This window comes from Vidua macroura, chromosome 2 (genome assembly GCF_024509145.1).
Source record: "Vidua macroura isolate BioBank_ID:100142 chromosome 2, ASM2450914v1, whole genome shotgun sequence".
NCBI classification, from domain to species: Eukaryota; Metazoa; Chordata; class Aves; order Passeriformes; family Viduidae; genus Vidua; species Vidua macroura.
In genome coordinates this window covers 39,803,958-39,823,163 of record NC_071572.1, presented here as the reverse complement: position 1 = coordinate 39,823,163, position 19,206 = coordinate 39,803,958, and the positions used below count along the sequence as shown (strand labels likewise).

General features: G+C 36.9%; 1 protein-coding gene across 1 annotated transcript in view; it reads right to left on the bottom strand.

The window, feature by feature from the left end:
- The window catches only part of STK24 (serine/threonine kinase 24), a 52,261-nt gene that overhangs the window by 28,373 nt on the left and 4,682 nt on the right, over positions 1-19,206 (bottom strand). The window contains exon 2 of the mRNA XM_053971434.1: positions 10,559-10,789. Coding sequence (XP_053827409.1) covers positions 10,559-10,789 — 231 coding nt within the window. The remainder of the gene's footprint in view (positions 1-10,558; positions 10,790-19,206) is intronic.

The following is a 19,206-nucleotide window of genomic DNA, read 5'->3' as shown; positions in this document are numbered from 1 at the left end:
CATTAGTTCACAGAATTCTTTATCTCAAATAAATTACATTACATCTAAAGCAGAATTAACAAAAGACCCTTGCAGCCAACGAATACTGAGATTGGCAATTTCCCCCCCACAATAATGTCACCCTACACCTGTGTATCTTAAACCTTTTTCATTGAAGTAGTTCACATCAATAGGACTCATGGGGTTTAAAATTATTCCCTTCTCTATACCAGAAACAAAATTGCAACAGAAATATGAGGCACAATAACCCCTTCTTCTCCATCACCCAAATATACAATTCCTCTAATGTTTACATCTGTTCCTATTTACCCATTACATAAAATTAAATTCAAAATGAAAGTTACAAATCAGATTTACTTCTTACCTCAGATATCAATCAATTTATTGGTTTAATCCCTTTTTACCACAACTTCCAACATCTTCTGCACCCCATCAAGCTATCCTCTTTTCCTCCCCCTTTTGCATTCACATGCTATTAAATTGCACTACTCCCTTTACAGAACACACATAGGCCAATCCTTCAGAACTCTTACTACTAATGGCATTGTACACATTTATCAACCCTACAATAGCTCAGGATGTTCAAATCAGATTTCTGTCAAGCTCATCATTCCAGTCCCAACAAGACATAATTCTTCTGGAAACTCCCTTTTATTTTCCACTTTTTGTCTTTACAAATTTTACCCTGACTCTTAATTACTGACAAATTTTACCATGACTCTTAAAAACACCTTATATTCACATAAATAATTTCCATTCTCTCTTCCTCTTTTATGTTTTTGTTTTGCTCTTACAAGTTGCTGTTTCAAGAAACTGTTGAAGGAAGCAGAAAGAGAGAAAGCTCAGTACCTCCAAATGATCACTTTTATCCCAACTATTATGCAACAGCTTAGAATTTAATAGTATAAAGAAAGAACCTTAAGAATTTGTTTGAAAACACTGGCTACTGAATACAAGAACTGCAATGTTTTAGAACTACTACAGTCCTTATACCTATTAATTAGGAAAATTCCCTTTTGAAGTGCAGTACTTCTGAGTCTAACGAACTTTTTCCAAATAACGATTTCTGAAAGTTCAACATTCGACCATTTAAAAATGCTTACTGACACATTTTGAACCATGCCATAATGTCTCTTAAGTGTAAAGAATGTAATTCCTCTGCTTTTATACCAGTATATGCATACAGAGCACACAGACACTTAGAATTTGACCCAAAAAGCTGTATAAATGCCAACGTATAGTTAAGTAAAAGAAAGTTAACTAAGCAATACAGACTACCTAAAACTCATATTCAAGATGCAACAAAAACACAGTAACTATGTAAGAGCACCAGACTATGATGGACATAGGTAAAGAAGTTTTCAACCAAAATGTTTTAGAGGTTCATGAGAACATCAGACCAATAGGTTGGCAGCCACCTGATGGCAGGACTAATCACATTCTAGATGAAATGCTTTATGCCAGGAAGTCTATCTGAGCAAAAAAAATGGGGAACCAGCCCACAGAACTAATGCACCTAAGCCTGGGCATAAATACATACACACACTCTTTTTTTCAGCTCGACTGCTGGCTGATAGAAGAAGCTTCATCAACAATGTATTGGCAGTGGGCTTGCATAAAACTTTAGACTAATCCAAACCAGCAGTGTGCAATGCTCTAATCCTTAAGACAACAGATTTAAAAATATAAATCAAAAAGAGGTGATTAGTCCCCTATCCACTCAGTGAGCTGAACCACTTCACTGAAAGTTCCAACAGCCTCTGTGGCCACTTGCAAGGCACAGCTGGCCCTCCCCTTTGCAGCAACAGCAGCAAAAAGTTTGCACTTCAATGCCACATTAATACTCTATTTTTAATTATTTCAATTAATAATTGAAATAATTTCAATTATTTCAGCAAGAAGTGTAGCAGTTAATGCACAAGTTACAGAAGAACATTTGACACAAGATTACATATGGTTAGAAAGCAATGCTGTGCGATCCTCATCTGTATGGTCTAACTAGATGAGGCTTCATGTTACAGCTAATCTAGAAGTAAACCATTACCAAAACCTGTGGTACTTTTCTCTCCCCCCATCTCCCAGTTTTTAGGCCACCCAAGTCTACCTTTTTTTATTTATATTTTTTTTGCAACTGACCCAGCAGTTCCGCAGACACAAGTCAGAACTGGCTGATCTGTTAAGTGTTCGGGGTTTGCTCTTTTCAAGGTTGTTTTTGGTAGGGACGGGAGAAGACATTGAGGAAACTTGTCTCCCAGATGAAACAAGTCATGATGCAGCCAACAGATCCAACATGAGTTACATGGCAGGAACAGGTATGCAGGATGGGGAACAAGATACTGCTGCTGCCTATTTTTCATACCTGTTAGATCTGCCTAAAGGCAGGTACTGAGATGTGAAATTACACACATACCATACAGAGGTCAGCAATCACAGCAGTACAGAGGCAGCTTTTAAAGCCAAAGCCATCACAAGGACAACACAAACATATTACTTCCAATAAATGATATTTTACATTAAGCTTTCTAAATTTTTATTTAAGACAAGATCAGAATAACACGATACAGTTAAGTACTTACACAAAGTACAAAATATGGTTACTACAGACTCTGTTTTCTTTGAGATATACTAGGTGATGCTTCCCAACCTTGATATACTTGTACAGTAAGAATTACTTAGCCATAAAAGGCTAAAAGTGCAGAACTGATTACACTGATGAGCAGCAAAATTTTTGAAGTCACCATTGTTTACTAGGCAGATTTTTCAACAGATGTGAAAAAATAGGGCAATATGATGCAGATTCAAGAAAGTGCTAATAATCCCTCCAACTGATAAAGGAAAATACTGGAATAACAAGTTTCTAAAACTACAATTTGAAACAGTACCTTTGAACATGACAATGCAAACTCGGCACTTTTTTATCACTAAGAGCACAGCAAATGACTACAGGGAAAGACAGTAGTAAAGACTATGGACAACAAAGGTTCAGAGTTCAAGGTAACATCTCTGAAATAAGAAGAGACCAAATAAATATGAAAACAGGACTTCATAGCAAAACAACATGACTCTAGAAACAGAGATACAGGTTCTTTGGCATCCTTTTGCCTTTGTCTTATTTATGGCTACTAGGGGCTCTATCAGTGGAAGCTTCCTACTCATTCGCTCAGTCAGTAGACTGACAAGACCTGAGAGCCTATCGAACCTTCTTGCCGCCTCCCTCTGAGCATCTCCACATTTACTACAGATAAATGAAGGCAACGCTCATTCAACGTCTCTGCAGGACAGGGCTGCCTAATGAGAACAGAGGGTTACCGATGCTTCAGAAGAAGAGTAAGCATACCAGAACACAGGCTGGCTCACAGGAAAAGTGGGCCTCATTTTGTTCTTAACATTGCCACAAAAACAGAATTTGCAACCCCAGCCTTCCTCTCATTCCAGCTGCAGGAATTCCTAAAGGTGAAGACAATTTCTTCTAGCTTTGGTCAAGAGAACAAAGAAGGTATTTCAGCACCTCAACCCCTCACTAAATGCAATGATGACAACAAGGCTGCAATTGTAGCAGAAAAAATGAAAGAAGGTTACAGCTTTTTTCATTTAATCCTACCTAAATGAGTCCAGAGAAGGACAATGGGGCTAGGGAAGGGTGTGGAGCACAAGTCTCATGAGGATCGCCTGGGGGAGGTAGGGGAGAAAAGGAGGCTAAAGGGAGACCATATTGCTCTCTACAACCACCTGAAGGGAAGCTGCAGTGAGCTGGGGGTCGGTCTCTTTTCCTAGGTAACAAGTGACAGGATGGGAGGAAACAGCCCTAAGTTGTACCAGGTGGAGAAATTTCTTCATAGAAAAAGTTTTTTCACTTTGTAGAAAGGATTGTAAAGCACTGGAACAGAGTACCCAGGGACGCAGTAGCTACCACCCCTGGAAGCATTCAGAAAATGTGAACACATGGTTTAATGGTGAACAAAGTGGTCATGGTGCTAAGCTGATGGCTGGGCCTCACCTTGAAAGGTCCCCTCCAACTTTAACATGTTACAACTCTATGGTTCTAACACCCATCCAAAGTTCAGGGTCTGTAGCTGCAAAAGTCAGCTCTGCAAGGGCACAAGCTGCTGCTGTGGGGCTGGGCACAAAGCACAACAATGGATCATCAAGAAATTACTCACACATTTCACTGCTCCCTATGCTGAGGTAGAATCCCCTGTTGCAGGGGATTCTATAGTCTTAAAAGTTAAGCAGGAAAAATCTCTGTTCTGTCTCCCACCCCTATAAGCATGATGAAGGCTGCCTGCTATATCAAATGACAACAGAATGCACCAAGTCCATTAACTTCTGGCTGACCCACAGCATACATTTAAGGTCACCTCAGTTCAGTGGTGCTTGTAAATGTTAAAGCAAACCAGTTAAACCTGTAAACCAAAAGAACACCAACTTTAAACTTATTGAAGTCCCACATAAACACCCACATTCCAAGTTACATTACCTACAATATTCAACACATCCACATTAAAGTTCATGAGTCTCCTAAAGCATTTGAGCTCAGGCTTCTTTAAATTCAGCAAATACTGACACAAAAAACCCAAACACCTGCTAGTGGCATAAAACCCACCTCATATAAGCTGTTCCAATATTTAAGCTGTCTACCCTTTGAAAGAGTACACGAGATTATCTGATGAGATTTGCTTATCTTTACCACTCAACGAGTACATCTTGTCATATTTTGGCATAACTGATTAGAAAGCACTAAACTATCAGAAAGGGCTTTCCTACATACACACTGAGTCACTTCCAACCTTCTCTTAAAAAAACAAAACCTAGCCTGAACATCAGTCATCCTCCAGAATACAGGCTTCCCAAACCTTAAACTGTTCATGAGAAGCTCTTTACTGACTGCATTGCAGTTTTCCAGCCCGCTGTGAACTGGCCACGTTAATTCTGAGAAGAGTATCACTGATCCTGTGTATACCAAAGCCCTAACCAGCACAAAACTTGCTAAGGCTCAGACATAGCATAGTTTACCAACCTCACATTCATCTGATTACAAAAAATAAAACCACAGATTAATTTCAGAATCACCATTTTTCATAAATAATTTTTTGTTCTGGCTGGAGTTCATTTGCCAGAACTCATTATACTACAGAATTCAGTTAATTAAACTTCATAAAAGCATTTTCTTTTTTTAATTAGGGTAGACTGTGTCACTCATAAAAGTTAACCAGAAGTTATTTTCTGTGTTCTTGCTGTTTATAGAAACACTAGCTTGACTTTCAGCAGTAGGTATATTACATCCTAGACATGAAATAAAAAGCCATACAGGTTTTATGCAACAAAAAGCCTAAAGTGAAAATTATTGGCAGCTATCCTTTATGAACCTTCTATCACTGCTGCCTATAAACTTTTTTAAAAGAATTCTTAAAATACATTCATAAAATGGGAAGCTGTCTGTGTGAAATAAAGGGGGGAATATACTATAAATCGTCTTCTTCTTGGGTCAATAAATTTAACAGTTCAAAAGAGGGTATTCTCTGAAGCTCCAAAGTGTGCTAGAAAAATATATTTGGAGGGTGAAGAAACACAAGCTTAGAGACAGTAATATTTTTTAACATACATACTACAAAACTAGTTCACTACCAGTTTGATATCATTTGCACCTAGTTACAATGCATGACGAAACTACTTATAAATTATCTGCTCTGCCATTATGTATATATGTACAGAAGTCTAAGACAATGAATTTTTGTCTTAGATAAATAAATGAATTTTTAACATATACATACATATAAACACATCAATCTCAGCTTTTGACCATATACACTTATTAACCTAAGCTTAGAGTGTAATGCACATATACATACATGCAAAAAAGTCGAGGGTCTTTAACCTTCAATGTTTTAAATAGAAACACAAATTAATTTGCTCATATATTTCTAAATAATAAAACAAGATCAAGAAGTATAAAAACATTATTAAGTTATAATAAAGCCATACTTAAAGTTATTAACAAAACTGAAGAAACATTACCAGAGAAACATCTGAATCTTGAAAATAAAACCAATTTCAAACAACAAGGACAGGAGAAACAACCATAGAACCAAATCTAACTAAGCTCTTGAAAAATTGGTAAAGCGGAATAAGATGCAAAAAGCAGAGCCAACAAGCTTCTAGACTGAAAAGGTTTTAGAATAAGTAGCATAGCAATACTTCCTAAGAGTTCCAGCACAGCAAAATTAAGAAGAGACAGCAAATTTCAGCCAAATTTATAAGAAATTTTTTAAAAATTAGCAAAACAAAAAGAATCCCTAATCCATTACAAGGAAGAATGTGGATGCTGTTAACCTAAAATTTGAAGTAAACAGATCCAGAGAATTTAATGAATTAATTCTATAAGGATCTAAAAAGAACTACTATTCTTCTATCCTTGGAGCATTTAATCAGATCATAGAGGAACAGATGAACCTTTCATTTGGAAGACAGCAAGGACCATTAATACAGGTTTTTAACACACCATGGCAGATCCCAGGAATGGCAATCCCTGTAGAAATCTGCACCCACGTAAACCATGAAACTGCAATTTACTTTAAGATCAACACTGCAGTTACTTATTTATCCTGCAGTAGACAAAAGACCTTTTTTTTCCCAAGAGTGGGAACATTAAGACATTGTATTTAAAAATACAATGCTTTTAGAAAAGGGTATTTCCATTTCTGTTTTATAGAACTACAACCTAAAGGTGTACCACAAATAAATTTATATTCAGAATGACAACCTAAACTGGTACCACTTCACTATTGCTTTTGCTCTATTTGCATGAACTCTGATCACAGCAACTGCACACAAACCTCCAACAACAGATGCACAGAACAAAGTCTAGAAGGAATGCAAGACTTGCTTTATGGGAGCAATAAGTTGCTTCTTATTTAAGACTCGTTGTGCTAAAGCAGTAATATTTAATATGAACAGATATGGCTTAGGTTTTGGATATGAAAGAAGAATTTGCTATAAAGTAAACACACTTCCAAAATATTCAATTAGGATATACAGAGAATTGCAGAGTAAGAAAATTTAAAAAGGCTTTTGGGTATATCACACTATTCTAGGTAGAACCTAAAAATTAATCGCTGTTTTTAAAAAGTTACTAGAACAAAGAAACTTTCATTAACTCATTAAATTGTCATAGTTATTTCAAGCTGTCCTACCATGCATATAATCAGAAGGCACCAAGAGCTTGACAAGCTCTTCTCACATCATCTCAAGACAGCAAGAGGCCTCAGGTAAGCACAGTCGTATTATACAAGCCTTCTAAAATTTCAAGCAACAGGTTCTTGAACACACTGGCATCTAAAATCACCTAGCTTAATGTAAGAAGGTGTAGAATAACATAGAATGAAGAACAATATAAATATTTCTCAAAGACAGATTATTTGGTTTACTAAAAAATAAACAAATATTTAAAAACTCAAGCCCAAAACATTCTGCCTACTTAGAGAAAGAATAGCAATTCCAAAAACAATTTCAATCTCTCTACCAGAATAATTAACAGAAAATCAAATTAAGAGTTCCCTACAAACAGTAACTCTTTCTATCCAACCTCCACCAGACAAATGGTTAACACGCATGAGGCTGCACAGACTAGAGGATGATAACTGATGAAGTGGCTGGCAATATAAACTGAGATCCTATTGTTTTCCTACTTGCTTACTTCAAAGAAGTTTGTTCTGTGAGAAGACATTATTATCTTTCTTGTAATTAGTGCTAAACTGTCCAATCACAGAAGAAATAAAGTCTCCTAATCACTCAACACATGGAAAATTAATGTGTTGAACATTCTCAGTGACAGATTATCTGCATTGTCAGAAACAGAGCTAAAAGATGGTCAGACCCTGAGAACTACATATGGCAGTCCTGGCTTCCAAATACAACAGAGACCTGCAGGAAATAAACTTAGATTTCTAGCCAAGAATATAAACCAATTCATTTAAATGTTAATATAGTCCCTTTTGTGCATGTGTGTGTATATGTATGTGATGACACAGTATCTCTATCTGATAACAAGACCTTACTCTTATTTTAGAAAGCAAAGAGAACTGCAAAATGTTTCCTTTGCAAAGATTCTACCACTTCAGCATCACCTAATAACCATGACACATTAATTTTTAACAGCATAAAGAACTGAGCTTTTTGTTTTGAAGACCAAAAGTGCTGTAGTATCAAGTGACTTACAAACAACACACATTCACAAAGAACTGAAGCAATGAGTACATGAGTAGTTGCACATTCTACTAACTGTAGAAAGATCTGTACTTCACTGCAAAAGTAACTGAGTCACGCACAGCCACTACTGGTGCTGTATCTTAGAAAGCTGACACAAGATGAAAAACTCACAGGCTACTGAACTGAACAGAAAAAGGGATATGGAAGGTATCAGAGGGTCCCCCTTAAAACAGTAAGCACAAGTATCCCTACTGACCCTTCATCCTAGCCAAACTCATTCAGGGTACAGAGCCCTACAATCTCCTCTCACCTTCCATTAGGAAAAGCAGCCACTGCCATAATACCTTCCAAAAATATCAACATTCACTTGGATCAACTTTGAACACTGGACTTCCTTTTCAGCCTCATTGTAATTATACACATTTTTAAAACTAATAAGAGGTTTTCCCATCAGACATTTTCTTATATTCTATTTCTTATCCTGTAAGAGCTAATACCCCTTGCTGGTTTCTCATGTGGGCACAAATGACACCAAGGGTAACAGGAACCATCACATTCAATATCAGGGCTCTGGAGACGAGGGTCTGGAGGCCCAGGTAGTCTTTTCCTTAATTATGCCAGTTTGGGTAAATGATGAGAGGAGAAGTAGATAGATTTACAAAGTAAACTGGCTGCACCACTGGTGCTGGCAACAAGGTTTTGTTTTAGAACTCTGCTGACTGGAAGAGATGGAACCCACCTCATGAAACAGGTCACATAAGCCTTTGCCAACAGAATGGCCAAGCGGGTAAAGTAAGCATTGAACTAGGAGAAGTGGGAGAAGAGAAAAGGACTGTGTGACATTCCCTTGCACCCCTACTGAGACACAGACACACTCAAATACCTCTGTGAAGTGCTGGCACACCAATGAAGGCAGTATAGGGAACAAGCAGCAGGAATTTGAGATCTCTGTGCAGTTACAAGGCTTTGATCTCATTGCAATTACCGAGACATGATGAGGCAAACTCATACAACTGGAATGTCACAGGGAAGGGCTACAACTGTTTAAAGCAGATAGACCAGGAAGCCACAGTGGTGCAGCTGCCATACTTCATCTAACTATCAGTCCATGACAGTGTAATTTCAAAAGCAGTGGTAGAAGCCATGAGGAAAAATTTATCAAATTTATTGTGCTCAATTAGCTGCCTTCTGATGCTTCTGAGACCAAACCTATACCTAACACCGAAGTCCAGTAGTGGTAACAAGTTATCAGGTCTAAAAACCATTACCAAAGCCCTTCACTGATAAGATACCCAAGCAAACTGGTTCACAGCACAAGGAAGAAAGGAAAAACGGTCTCTCACTTGAGTAATGCATCTCCCAAATTACTTTAAATGTCCTTTTTCCTTTGGAAATTAACTGGCAATCTCAGAAATACAGAGACAAAGCAGGGTTCCCCTTTCAGAACCTTCATTCTATTATTTGCTGATAAATAGAATACTTCAACAAAAGCAAAAGCAGACTGAAGTAAAGCATCTTCTGCCTACTTTCAACTTCAAATCCTGCCAAGACAACAATCTCTTATCTAAATTCTCATCTCACTGTCATAAAAGAAAGAGCTATCGAGACAGGAACAAAGTCTGCCCAAGGAATAAAGTAATACCAAAAGCTTCCAGTTATTTCCACTGCTTTCAAGACATAATAAATCATTACATCTATCCAAAAGAAAAAGAAAACCTTAACAAAAAAGCAAACTATCTGGCACACTTCTAACTGAATCCTGACAATAATAATATGGCAGTAGGAGGAAAGGGAAACAGATTCACAAGACAGTTAACAGAAATCCCTTCCATTATTAGCTTCACTTATGTCTAATGTGCAAAATTATATACTTTCATATTTTAATTTTTAAATCACTCAGACCAAGGCTGGGTTCAGTCTCCTCAGAAGGACAACCTAAGAACTTCAAATGATCAGGGATCAAACCTTGACAACAAATTTCAAGGTTCACAAAACAGCTGAGACTAATTGCTTTTAATGTTCTGATAATTCAAATGCAGACTTAGGTTGAATTTTCTGAATTTAAATCACCTAATATTAAGAGAATCTAAACATATTAGAGCTCAATAAACTCATGTTACTTAAAGGGGTTTTTGTACAGAAATAGCAACAGACGTGCATTTTTTCCTATTAAATTCTGTCACACACTTCACAAAATATAGTAACTCATTCTTTCTTTAGAGTTGAAAGGAGAAGAATATATTTTTCTTCAACCGAGGTTTGACAAACCTCACCAACAAAAACAGGCACAACTGGAGATCCTGGAAAAGAATTACCTGTAAAATCAAATCACCACCATCTATGAGCATCTTACCTTTAAATAGGATCCATAATATTTAGTTACATATGGACTGTCACACTGACTCAACACCGTGATTTCTTGCTGGATGTCTTCTATTTCATCTTCTGCTTCTTCTAGGTCAATAATTTTTATAGCAACAACCTTCTGAGTCCGATTGTCAATTCCTTTAAAAACTTCACCAAAAGACCCCTTACCAATTCTCTCCAGTTTCGTAAAGAGTTCTTCTGGATCTGCCTTCAGAGTCTGTTAAAAATAAATATAAAGAGAAAAGTCGCTCAGTATTTGTAACAAAACGTGGTGTTTTTAAAGGCAACAAACACTTCAAATTCTGCATATTCCTATTTATCGAGCTACCTTTTTCTACCTCCATAATGGTCATGTTCTTTCTAAATCCCTTATATGTAAACATAGATACATTTATGTTTCGCTGCATATAAAGAACAAACTTAACACTGTCTGTGTGTGAGGGTTTTATCCTCTTTGGCAACAGAAAATGTTGCCATCTCAATTTCTTTTTTTTTTTTTTTTTTGCCAATAAAGAGAATCCAGAATGAAAGATCATTACAAAGATTTGCTTTTTATTAAAAGCAAACAGATCAAACACCACTACCAACAAAAGTAAGCCTTTAGTCTAACCTTTTCTCTTTAAATTGGTTCCCTCCTAGATCCCAGAATCCCTCTTTCATATTTTTCTTGCATCTCGTCCTCCTAAGGATTTCATTCACCTTCTTCAGTGCACAGAGCACTATTTCCTTTTGTTTGTGTGACAAACAATCCTCTTCAATTTTCTCCTACTAAGGATAACCTCATGAATAGCCATGCTTCCTCCTTCTCCCTGAAGCTAAGGTTTTCTCAATCAGGATTTTTTTATCTTTTTCTTCTTCTCTCAGTTGCGTAAAGTCATTCATTCCTAAAAAACATCCTGTTCCCAGCTTTCTTGATATGAGCAGTCACATAAAAGTCACAAGTGCTCACCTAAACATGCAAATGTAGGACTTAATGCTGCCACATTTGGGTTTTCTCCACTATTAAGCATTCAGCTCATTACTGCTGCTCAGACTTCTCACTTTCAGTGCACAGATGGCAAGTTCCACAGTATACCTTCTTAATCGAACATGGAGCATGGAGCCCCACTAGCTAACAAAATATACATACATTACAACTACAGGTGGGTTGGACTGTATGATCTGTAAAGGTCTCTTTCAAGCTGAACTGTTCTATGATTGAACTGGAAAAGTCAGAAATAGGGGGAATAGTCATAAAATGAAGAAAGACAGGATTACTTAGAAACTTGTCCTTAAGAAATAAAATTAACACTTTAAAAGGATGACACTCATGCTAGCTAAGTGAAAATACATCGTTGATATAGAAAATGGCTCGTACAAGAAGAATTCAGTAATGCCTAAATAAGCATAAAACCACAGTTTATACTTAGCCCAACTGTGTAGTAGCATGAAGAGGGGAATGAGAATTTCTAGGTTACCACTGACAAACACTGAAACAACATTTTCTCTAACAATTAAATTTAGCTTATAAAGCACCTCCTACCTATACTTTTCTCCTTTCACATCTCAAAGTTACATAATTAACCCATACAGCTGCAAGAGGAAGATACCTCCAGAGAAAGTGTGTTCTAGGCTATCTGAATTTCACAGCTGAAAGAGGTGTTTTGAGGACCAGGTAGCTGGGACTGACTGAACCCAAAGATAAACCCACTTGCTTCTCAAAGCATTTTATCATCATCTGGCACAAACTGGGAGTACACAACAACTTTTAGTACTTTAACGTCAGCTATAAGACATCATAGCTTTCAAATAATCATTCCAGGGACACATCACTGGTGAGATCAGCCTGAAGCAAAAACACTAAGTGTACCTGCTGCAAGACTTCACCAGCCCCAAGAAATTCCCCCTGCTTTACATCTTACTGATCCAACCTTTTGTCCAAAGTCAGTTTTGGGAAACAAACAGAAGGGCATGGAGTTATATAACCCTTTTGCCATTAAAGGAATGGAGCAAAAGATGCACATCCCTTCCACCAAAAGCAGCTCGTTCCTTCCTTAGTTTCAATGTAATGAGAACAAGATACTATTACACACCATTAAACATTACATACATAATATCTCTATGTAGGTGTATATCTATATCTATATATATATATAGATATGTATCTCCCACTTGGAAACCAGACATGGCCACTTCATGTTTTCCCACAGTCATCCCTTAGTTGCACAGTAACCCTTACCAACACTTCCAGGGACATAATTTCTAAGAGATCACAAAACTACAAACCAAATTGTGCTTACTGGTTCTTCTCATGCCTCACAGAATCCTCTGCTGTCAATATTCAAACCAGTCTTCTCTGAGAACTCTTCATGAATAAAAATAACCTTAACACCAGCATCAGATATCTTCCCTTGTGGAGAACAATTATCTGTCTACGCTTTCATACATCCTGTGTCACAAGTTGAGATGATGTGCTGTAGAGAGCTGTGCACGCCTAATCCAACCACACAAGCCTTCTAGTTCCATTGACTAGCCACAGGAATCTGAGCATTACATCATTACAAAGGCATCTGGGTAAACCACAAACCAATCCCAGTTACAGCTGCCTAACACATTCCATGTTTCACCTCCTGAGACTAAAAAGCCAGCACGGCTCAGTTGCAGTGCACAGCAGTTGTTCACATGGAGAAAACGGAAGAGCTACCTGCCAGCAGCTTTTTTAAGTTCTGCTGGCTGTATGTATACACCCCCTATTTTCCCTTTTCCCCTTACCAATCTATGACTATCATATATTAGAGCCCCTTGTTTCACAGCACCACAGTCTCCAGAGCCTTTCAGGAACCTCACAGCTTCATGGGATTCTGTTGTTAGGCTGGCAGTTTTATAAGACAACTGTGAAACAGAATTAACAATCACAGAAAAGCAAGGAAGATAACTGCTCCTGGAAGACCCAAGAAGAAGGGAACAACTGTTCACTTGAATTATTGTAATCAAAATTTTGCAGCCATTTTGAAATGTTAATTGTTCAATAATAACACGACTTAATGGGATCAAAATCATTATCAATAATAATGTTATTTCAGAAACTTCCTGTGAAATGACTAATTATTAAAACAAATAAACCCTTCTTTCCCAGTTCACAACTTTTGTAAATTCATTCCTTTGTTCTAAAATGGCAACTGTTAAGTTGCCATTCCTGAATTTTCCTCTGAGCAACAGGAGGTAGCAGTTGTTTCAAAAAACCCAAACAACAGTCTTGCTCTGTAAGAAGGTCTCCATTTTCTTCTCAGAACATCAGCTGTTTGAAGTGAGAGCCTTAAACCACTGGCAACCTGTGTTTTTACAAAAACTAAGAGCTGGTTTCTTTAATGACCTGCTGTCTTTTGAAAATATAGAGATTAGGCCTCCAGATACATAATGAACTGCTTGAATCTGAAAGTACATGAGTGGCCAATTCCCACCCATTTTTCCAAGACCACATCTGGAAAGGATTCTTGCCAAATTTGTTTTTTGCTTGGTTTTGTAAATACTTCCAACAGAGACAAAATAAACAAATAGCTTTATAAATATTCTCTCTACACAGCTATGTAAAGAAAATTACTTCCACAGACACTGCCACTATGGTTTTGTTGACTCTATTCTTTGCAAACTTTTACTAAGCATAGAGTTTATTTCTACTAATAGTAAAATAATGGGAACTGATAAAAGAACCGTCATGTAATGGAGCACATCAAATATTGGTAGAAACCACAGATTAGAACATCAGTATCTGCTGCAAATGAGTAAAGCTAATCACCTTGATAAAGAACTAGATCTCTACCACTATAACATTTTTTTTCAAAGCTTGTAACAGAATACATACTGCGACAAATCAAAAACAAGTTATGGAACATTCAGATTGAATGATTCCAGAACTTTCAATTTCCATAGACACGTGAATTACTTTGCTTTTTATTTCAAATAGTTTTCCACACTTCTGAACATAAACTGCAACCATCTTGTCTCACTATCCAGCTTGTTCAGCCGTGCAGAACAAAGTCCTTTTCACCATAAGCAAAGCTACCATTCATCCAATAATTTGAGTAATCTCTCTGTACTTGTTCCACATTGGATTCATTACTTTTGACCTTAATCAGCCAGAAAAACATACTCCATTTCAAATTAACTCTTCTTAGTACCTAACAACACTGTTGCCTACTTCTACAGAATAAAAATAGTCCGATACATTCTCAGATCCTATTTGTTCTATTTGGTCTCATGGCTCAAACTCAGCTGCAGCCAAGTAAACCAAACCACCTCTTCCTAATGCTCTGCATTTCCAACTAATGAGCTCCCAGATTTTTGCAAAGGCTCTTTGTAATTCTCATACTTAAAATAAGCTGCACTTTATGCTGTTTTGTTCAGTAATTCCAATCCCCAGGGTTGCACAGTTCTTCAGCACTGCCTCTAACATATAACAGGTGCCTTTAAATTTTGTCTTTTTCAGGCATTGCCTTTTTCTATGCAAAGGTCACTTTTCAGTCAGCAACTGTCAAGAACAGCCCTGGAGAAACCAGCAGTATCACCCACTCTGACACCACCTCTGCATACCCTCTTCACAGTTAGGATTACACACATCTTGTATTATATTTATTTTTATGAATCCCCAATTCTCATCCACACTAACTGTCCCTTAAAGATCAATAGAAAATGTTACTGTAATTCAAACTGGGTACATCCAATTTTATCCATAACCATTCTGAGAGAAGATACAGCTTTGAGTCTTTTTCAACATCTCACTCCAGTTCTTATTTCTAACCTCTTTTTATGAAGAGTCATTCTAGTGATTGTAGAAGGCATTAAAAATATTTCTCTTTAATTTAGAAGAATTTAAAGCATCTCCATAATTCAAATTCTTAAGCTTAACTGTGCAACTGATTGTACTTGCAGATCTGTTATTTCTCTATGCAGCTCGTTTGAAATAGACAATCATCTTTTAACATTTCATTTTGTACACTTTTCATTTCACCAAATCAATTTCCAATTTTTCAGTCCAATTCTCATTCCCTATCAAGACTGAGCCCAAAATATGATAATCTGAAGAGGTTCAAAAATTTCTGGGGATATTTTAGATTGTAAAAGAGAAGCCTGGGGAGCTGCAAATCTTACTGAGTGTGAAAGGAGTAAGGAACACAAGGAGTAAGGATGGAAAGGAGTAAGGAACACAAGGCCAGACTCTTCTCTGTGGTGTCCAGCAGAAGGAGAAGATGCAATGGCCAGAAATTGAGTTATAGGAAACTTCATCTAAACTTCCAAAAATAAAAGAGGAAAAGAAAAAAAAAAGAAAAAAAAAAAAAAAAAAAGAAAAAACAAAACAAAACAAAAACAACAAACCACCAAAAGAGAACAACCACAAAGCTAAAAACCCAGCCTTTCTTAATATAAGGATAATCCTGCATTAGATTAGGGCTGCCCAGGCAGACTGTGGATCCTCTGAGGTATTCAAAACTAGGCTGGATATTGTCCTGAGCAATCTGGTGACTCTACTTTGAGCAGGATGTGGACTAGATGTGCTCCACAGGTCCCTTACAATCTCAACTATTCTGTGATACACTTCCTATCACATGAAAAATTAGTTTTGCTGCTAAATTTACTACACAGAAATGTAATTTCTTCAAAATTTAGATACCATTGCTGCACATAATTTCTTTACTTTTTATCTTTGGTCAGACCAGAGAAAAAGAAATCTGTCAGGGAAGTTCACACAGGAAATTTTCCCATGTACCCTGAGAAGTTTGAGCCTAAAGCAAATCAAAGTGACCATCAGGCATTTGTCATTCTCCTTCACACAGCTCCCCATTTCAAGAAGGCACTGCAGAGGTTTCCCTAGATCACTACTTGCAATCTTTCAAAAACCATGTAACGTCTCTTCACCTCAACACAGACCAGTATTAAGGAGCTCCCCTTTTTACTTTGATCCCCACAAAGCTAGCAGCACAGGGGCCAGCAGATACATAAATTTGGGTAAATTCAAATCAGCCCTCCCACAAACTTGGGCTACCAAAGCAGGGGACAGGGATTAAACAAACCCATGACCAAAAAAAAAGCAACCACCAAGACCCCAGAACACCCATATAAGATGTCTCTGCATCAGAGAAAAAACTACCTCCAGGAACAAGAAGCCTCAAAGTTTGCTACCCAGCATTCCAGCTTTCTCAGAAGCTCACAAGTTCTTGTTTTCAGCAATATATATATCCCATATATGAATAACTGAAACAACACACAGAATTATTTCCTGCAGTTGGTGTGAAATTGAAATATAAAAGAGGCAGTAAACAGATGATGAATTGTTTGGTTCAATGTACATTCAATGAGCAGCCAATTAACACAAAAAGACAAAATATAATCAAGTATTTGGATTTATAGTCTGGGACTTTTATCTAAACAATTAAAAAAAAAAGAGACATTTTTAGAAGCCTTAAAACTAGAACCAAATTTGAACCATCTCTCAGTCTTATTTATCAATAATAAAGTAAAATGAGACAAACTACCATAGCCATCTTATAATGAACAGCAACAACTGATTTTTATTTTATTTTAAGAAGACTAATGTGCAAAACATTGAATGAGAGGTACAAAGACTAGAATGAAAGCATTTATCTGTAATGACTAGGTGTAGAACTAAGAGCCAGCTCTTTCACTGAGAATTTGTCAATTATAAAAAGTAACACGTAATTGTTTTCTTTTTTTTCTTCATACATATTCCATATATCTCACTTTCCATCTCCAATACTATAATTATTCAATTCAGACACATGCTACCATAAGGAAATTGCTTTTTCCTGGGACAAATACAATATGCCAAAAATACGGAGAATTAGCAATAGTAATACTTTTAACTATTGAGAAAAAGGAACAACTGCCATAAATTCTGCTGTGAAACTTCAATGGGTTGAAACAGGGGAGAGAGGAAGCAAAAAATAAAGCTGTAAACCTTGCATCTCAAACACTGAAGGTAAAAATATTTAGCATGAATCACTATGGCCTACTAAGTCAAATATGGCCTATGGTCATATTTGTTACATAGTTAACTTTCTTGTTCTGATTTCTACCTAGATTGAAACTGCACATTTCCAGCAGGAATAAGAAAGTTGCCTAAAGTTAGCCTATCATAAAAGCCATTCAGCCCTTGTATAACTCTCTTTCCACTTAATTTTCAATGAAGGTGCACTTATCTTACATTCAGAATACAAAATATTCGATTCTTTATCAGTAACACAAATATGCAAAGCATGCTTCCAGATTTCTAATTAACCAATACCATTTTCTAGGTGCAATGTGCCCTACACAAATCAGTCTGAAATTTTCTGATATTTTTCACTCAGAAAACTGCTTAGTGTACAACCCTAAGAGTTTAATACCAAAATTAATAGCTACCTAACTGTAGCCTGCTTCCAGAAAAAAATATTTAATTGCAATTTTTTTCTGAGTTTCTGAAGTTTCTCAGGTTTTAGTGCAACATCACAAAAAACTCTCATAACCCATACCTGACTTCCTCCCTTCTATCGATTACACTTCTAAACTGTAAATTACTGCAGTTAAAAATCCCTCCATGCCTTGGGTGCGTAGTGAAAACAACACACAAGTATCAGCAGTATGGAAAGTACGGCAGCGAAACACAAGATGTATTTTAGACACCAAGAGAAAGACAGGTAAGGAAAAATGTCCCAAAACCAGCTTTAGAATAATGTCTCTCACTTGCTTACACTTGCTAAAAAGTTAAAACTTCCTTGATGAAAATCACTCTTAATTAGCTAAGCTACTGATAAAAAGAAAAATAAAATAGTAGCTCTTTAGGGAAAACCCCATCTTTATGATAAATGGCTGAATAAAGAATGCTAATAGAGGCAATTAGAAAGTTATGTTGCATTAATACTGCTTGAGAAAAATAAGGAAAAGAGAGAATTTTAGGTTCTACAGTAATCCCATAATTTGAGGGGAGGCTCTTTTTGCACCTATTGTATCTGACAGAAAACCCAGATGGCTGTCTCAAGAAGCTGCCAAGCAGAGCAACTAAGAATACAATAAATTCTCCTGATTCAAGCCTTACTTTTTATCAAGTTACACTGCAGAAAGGCTCTTAGTTCTATACTAATATACAACCAGCACAGTCTGACATTTGTGTATACATGCACATGGAAAATTATCCAGATCAACAAAGAGTTTACAAGTAAAACCAATTTTGATTATAAAGCTGCATCCACACAAATTATTACTTTTGGGCACACAGAACACCACTAAATTAAACAGTACTCCACAAAAAGTGTATCATCGCAAAAGCAATAACCAGATCAAAATCAATCACAGTCATAGGATACCAGGTTGGAAGGAATCTCAAGGAAAATCTGATCCAACCTTTCCCATCAAAAGCACAGTCTAGGCAAGGTAGCCCAACACCCTGTCCATGCAAGACTTAAAATTCTGAGTCCAGTGTTGGGGAATCCACCATTTCCTCAAGAAGATTATTCCAACGGATGACTGTCCTCATCGTGAAGAATTTTCCTTTTGTGTCCAATCAGAATCCTCCCCAGGTGCAATTTGTAGCTCTTATCCCTCATCTTTCCATGTGATTCCTAGTAAAACGGGAGTCTCCATCTTCTCTTCAGACACCTTTTA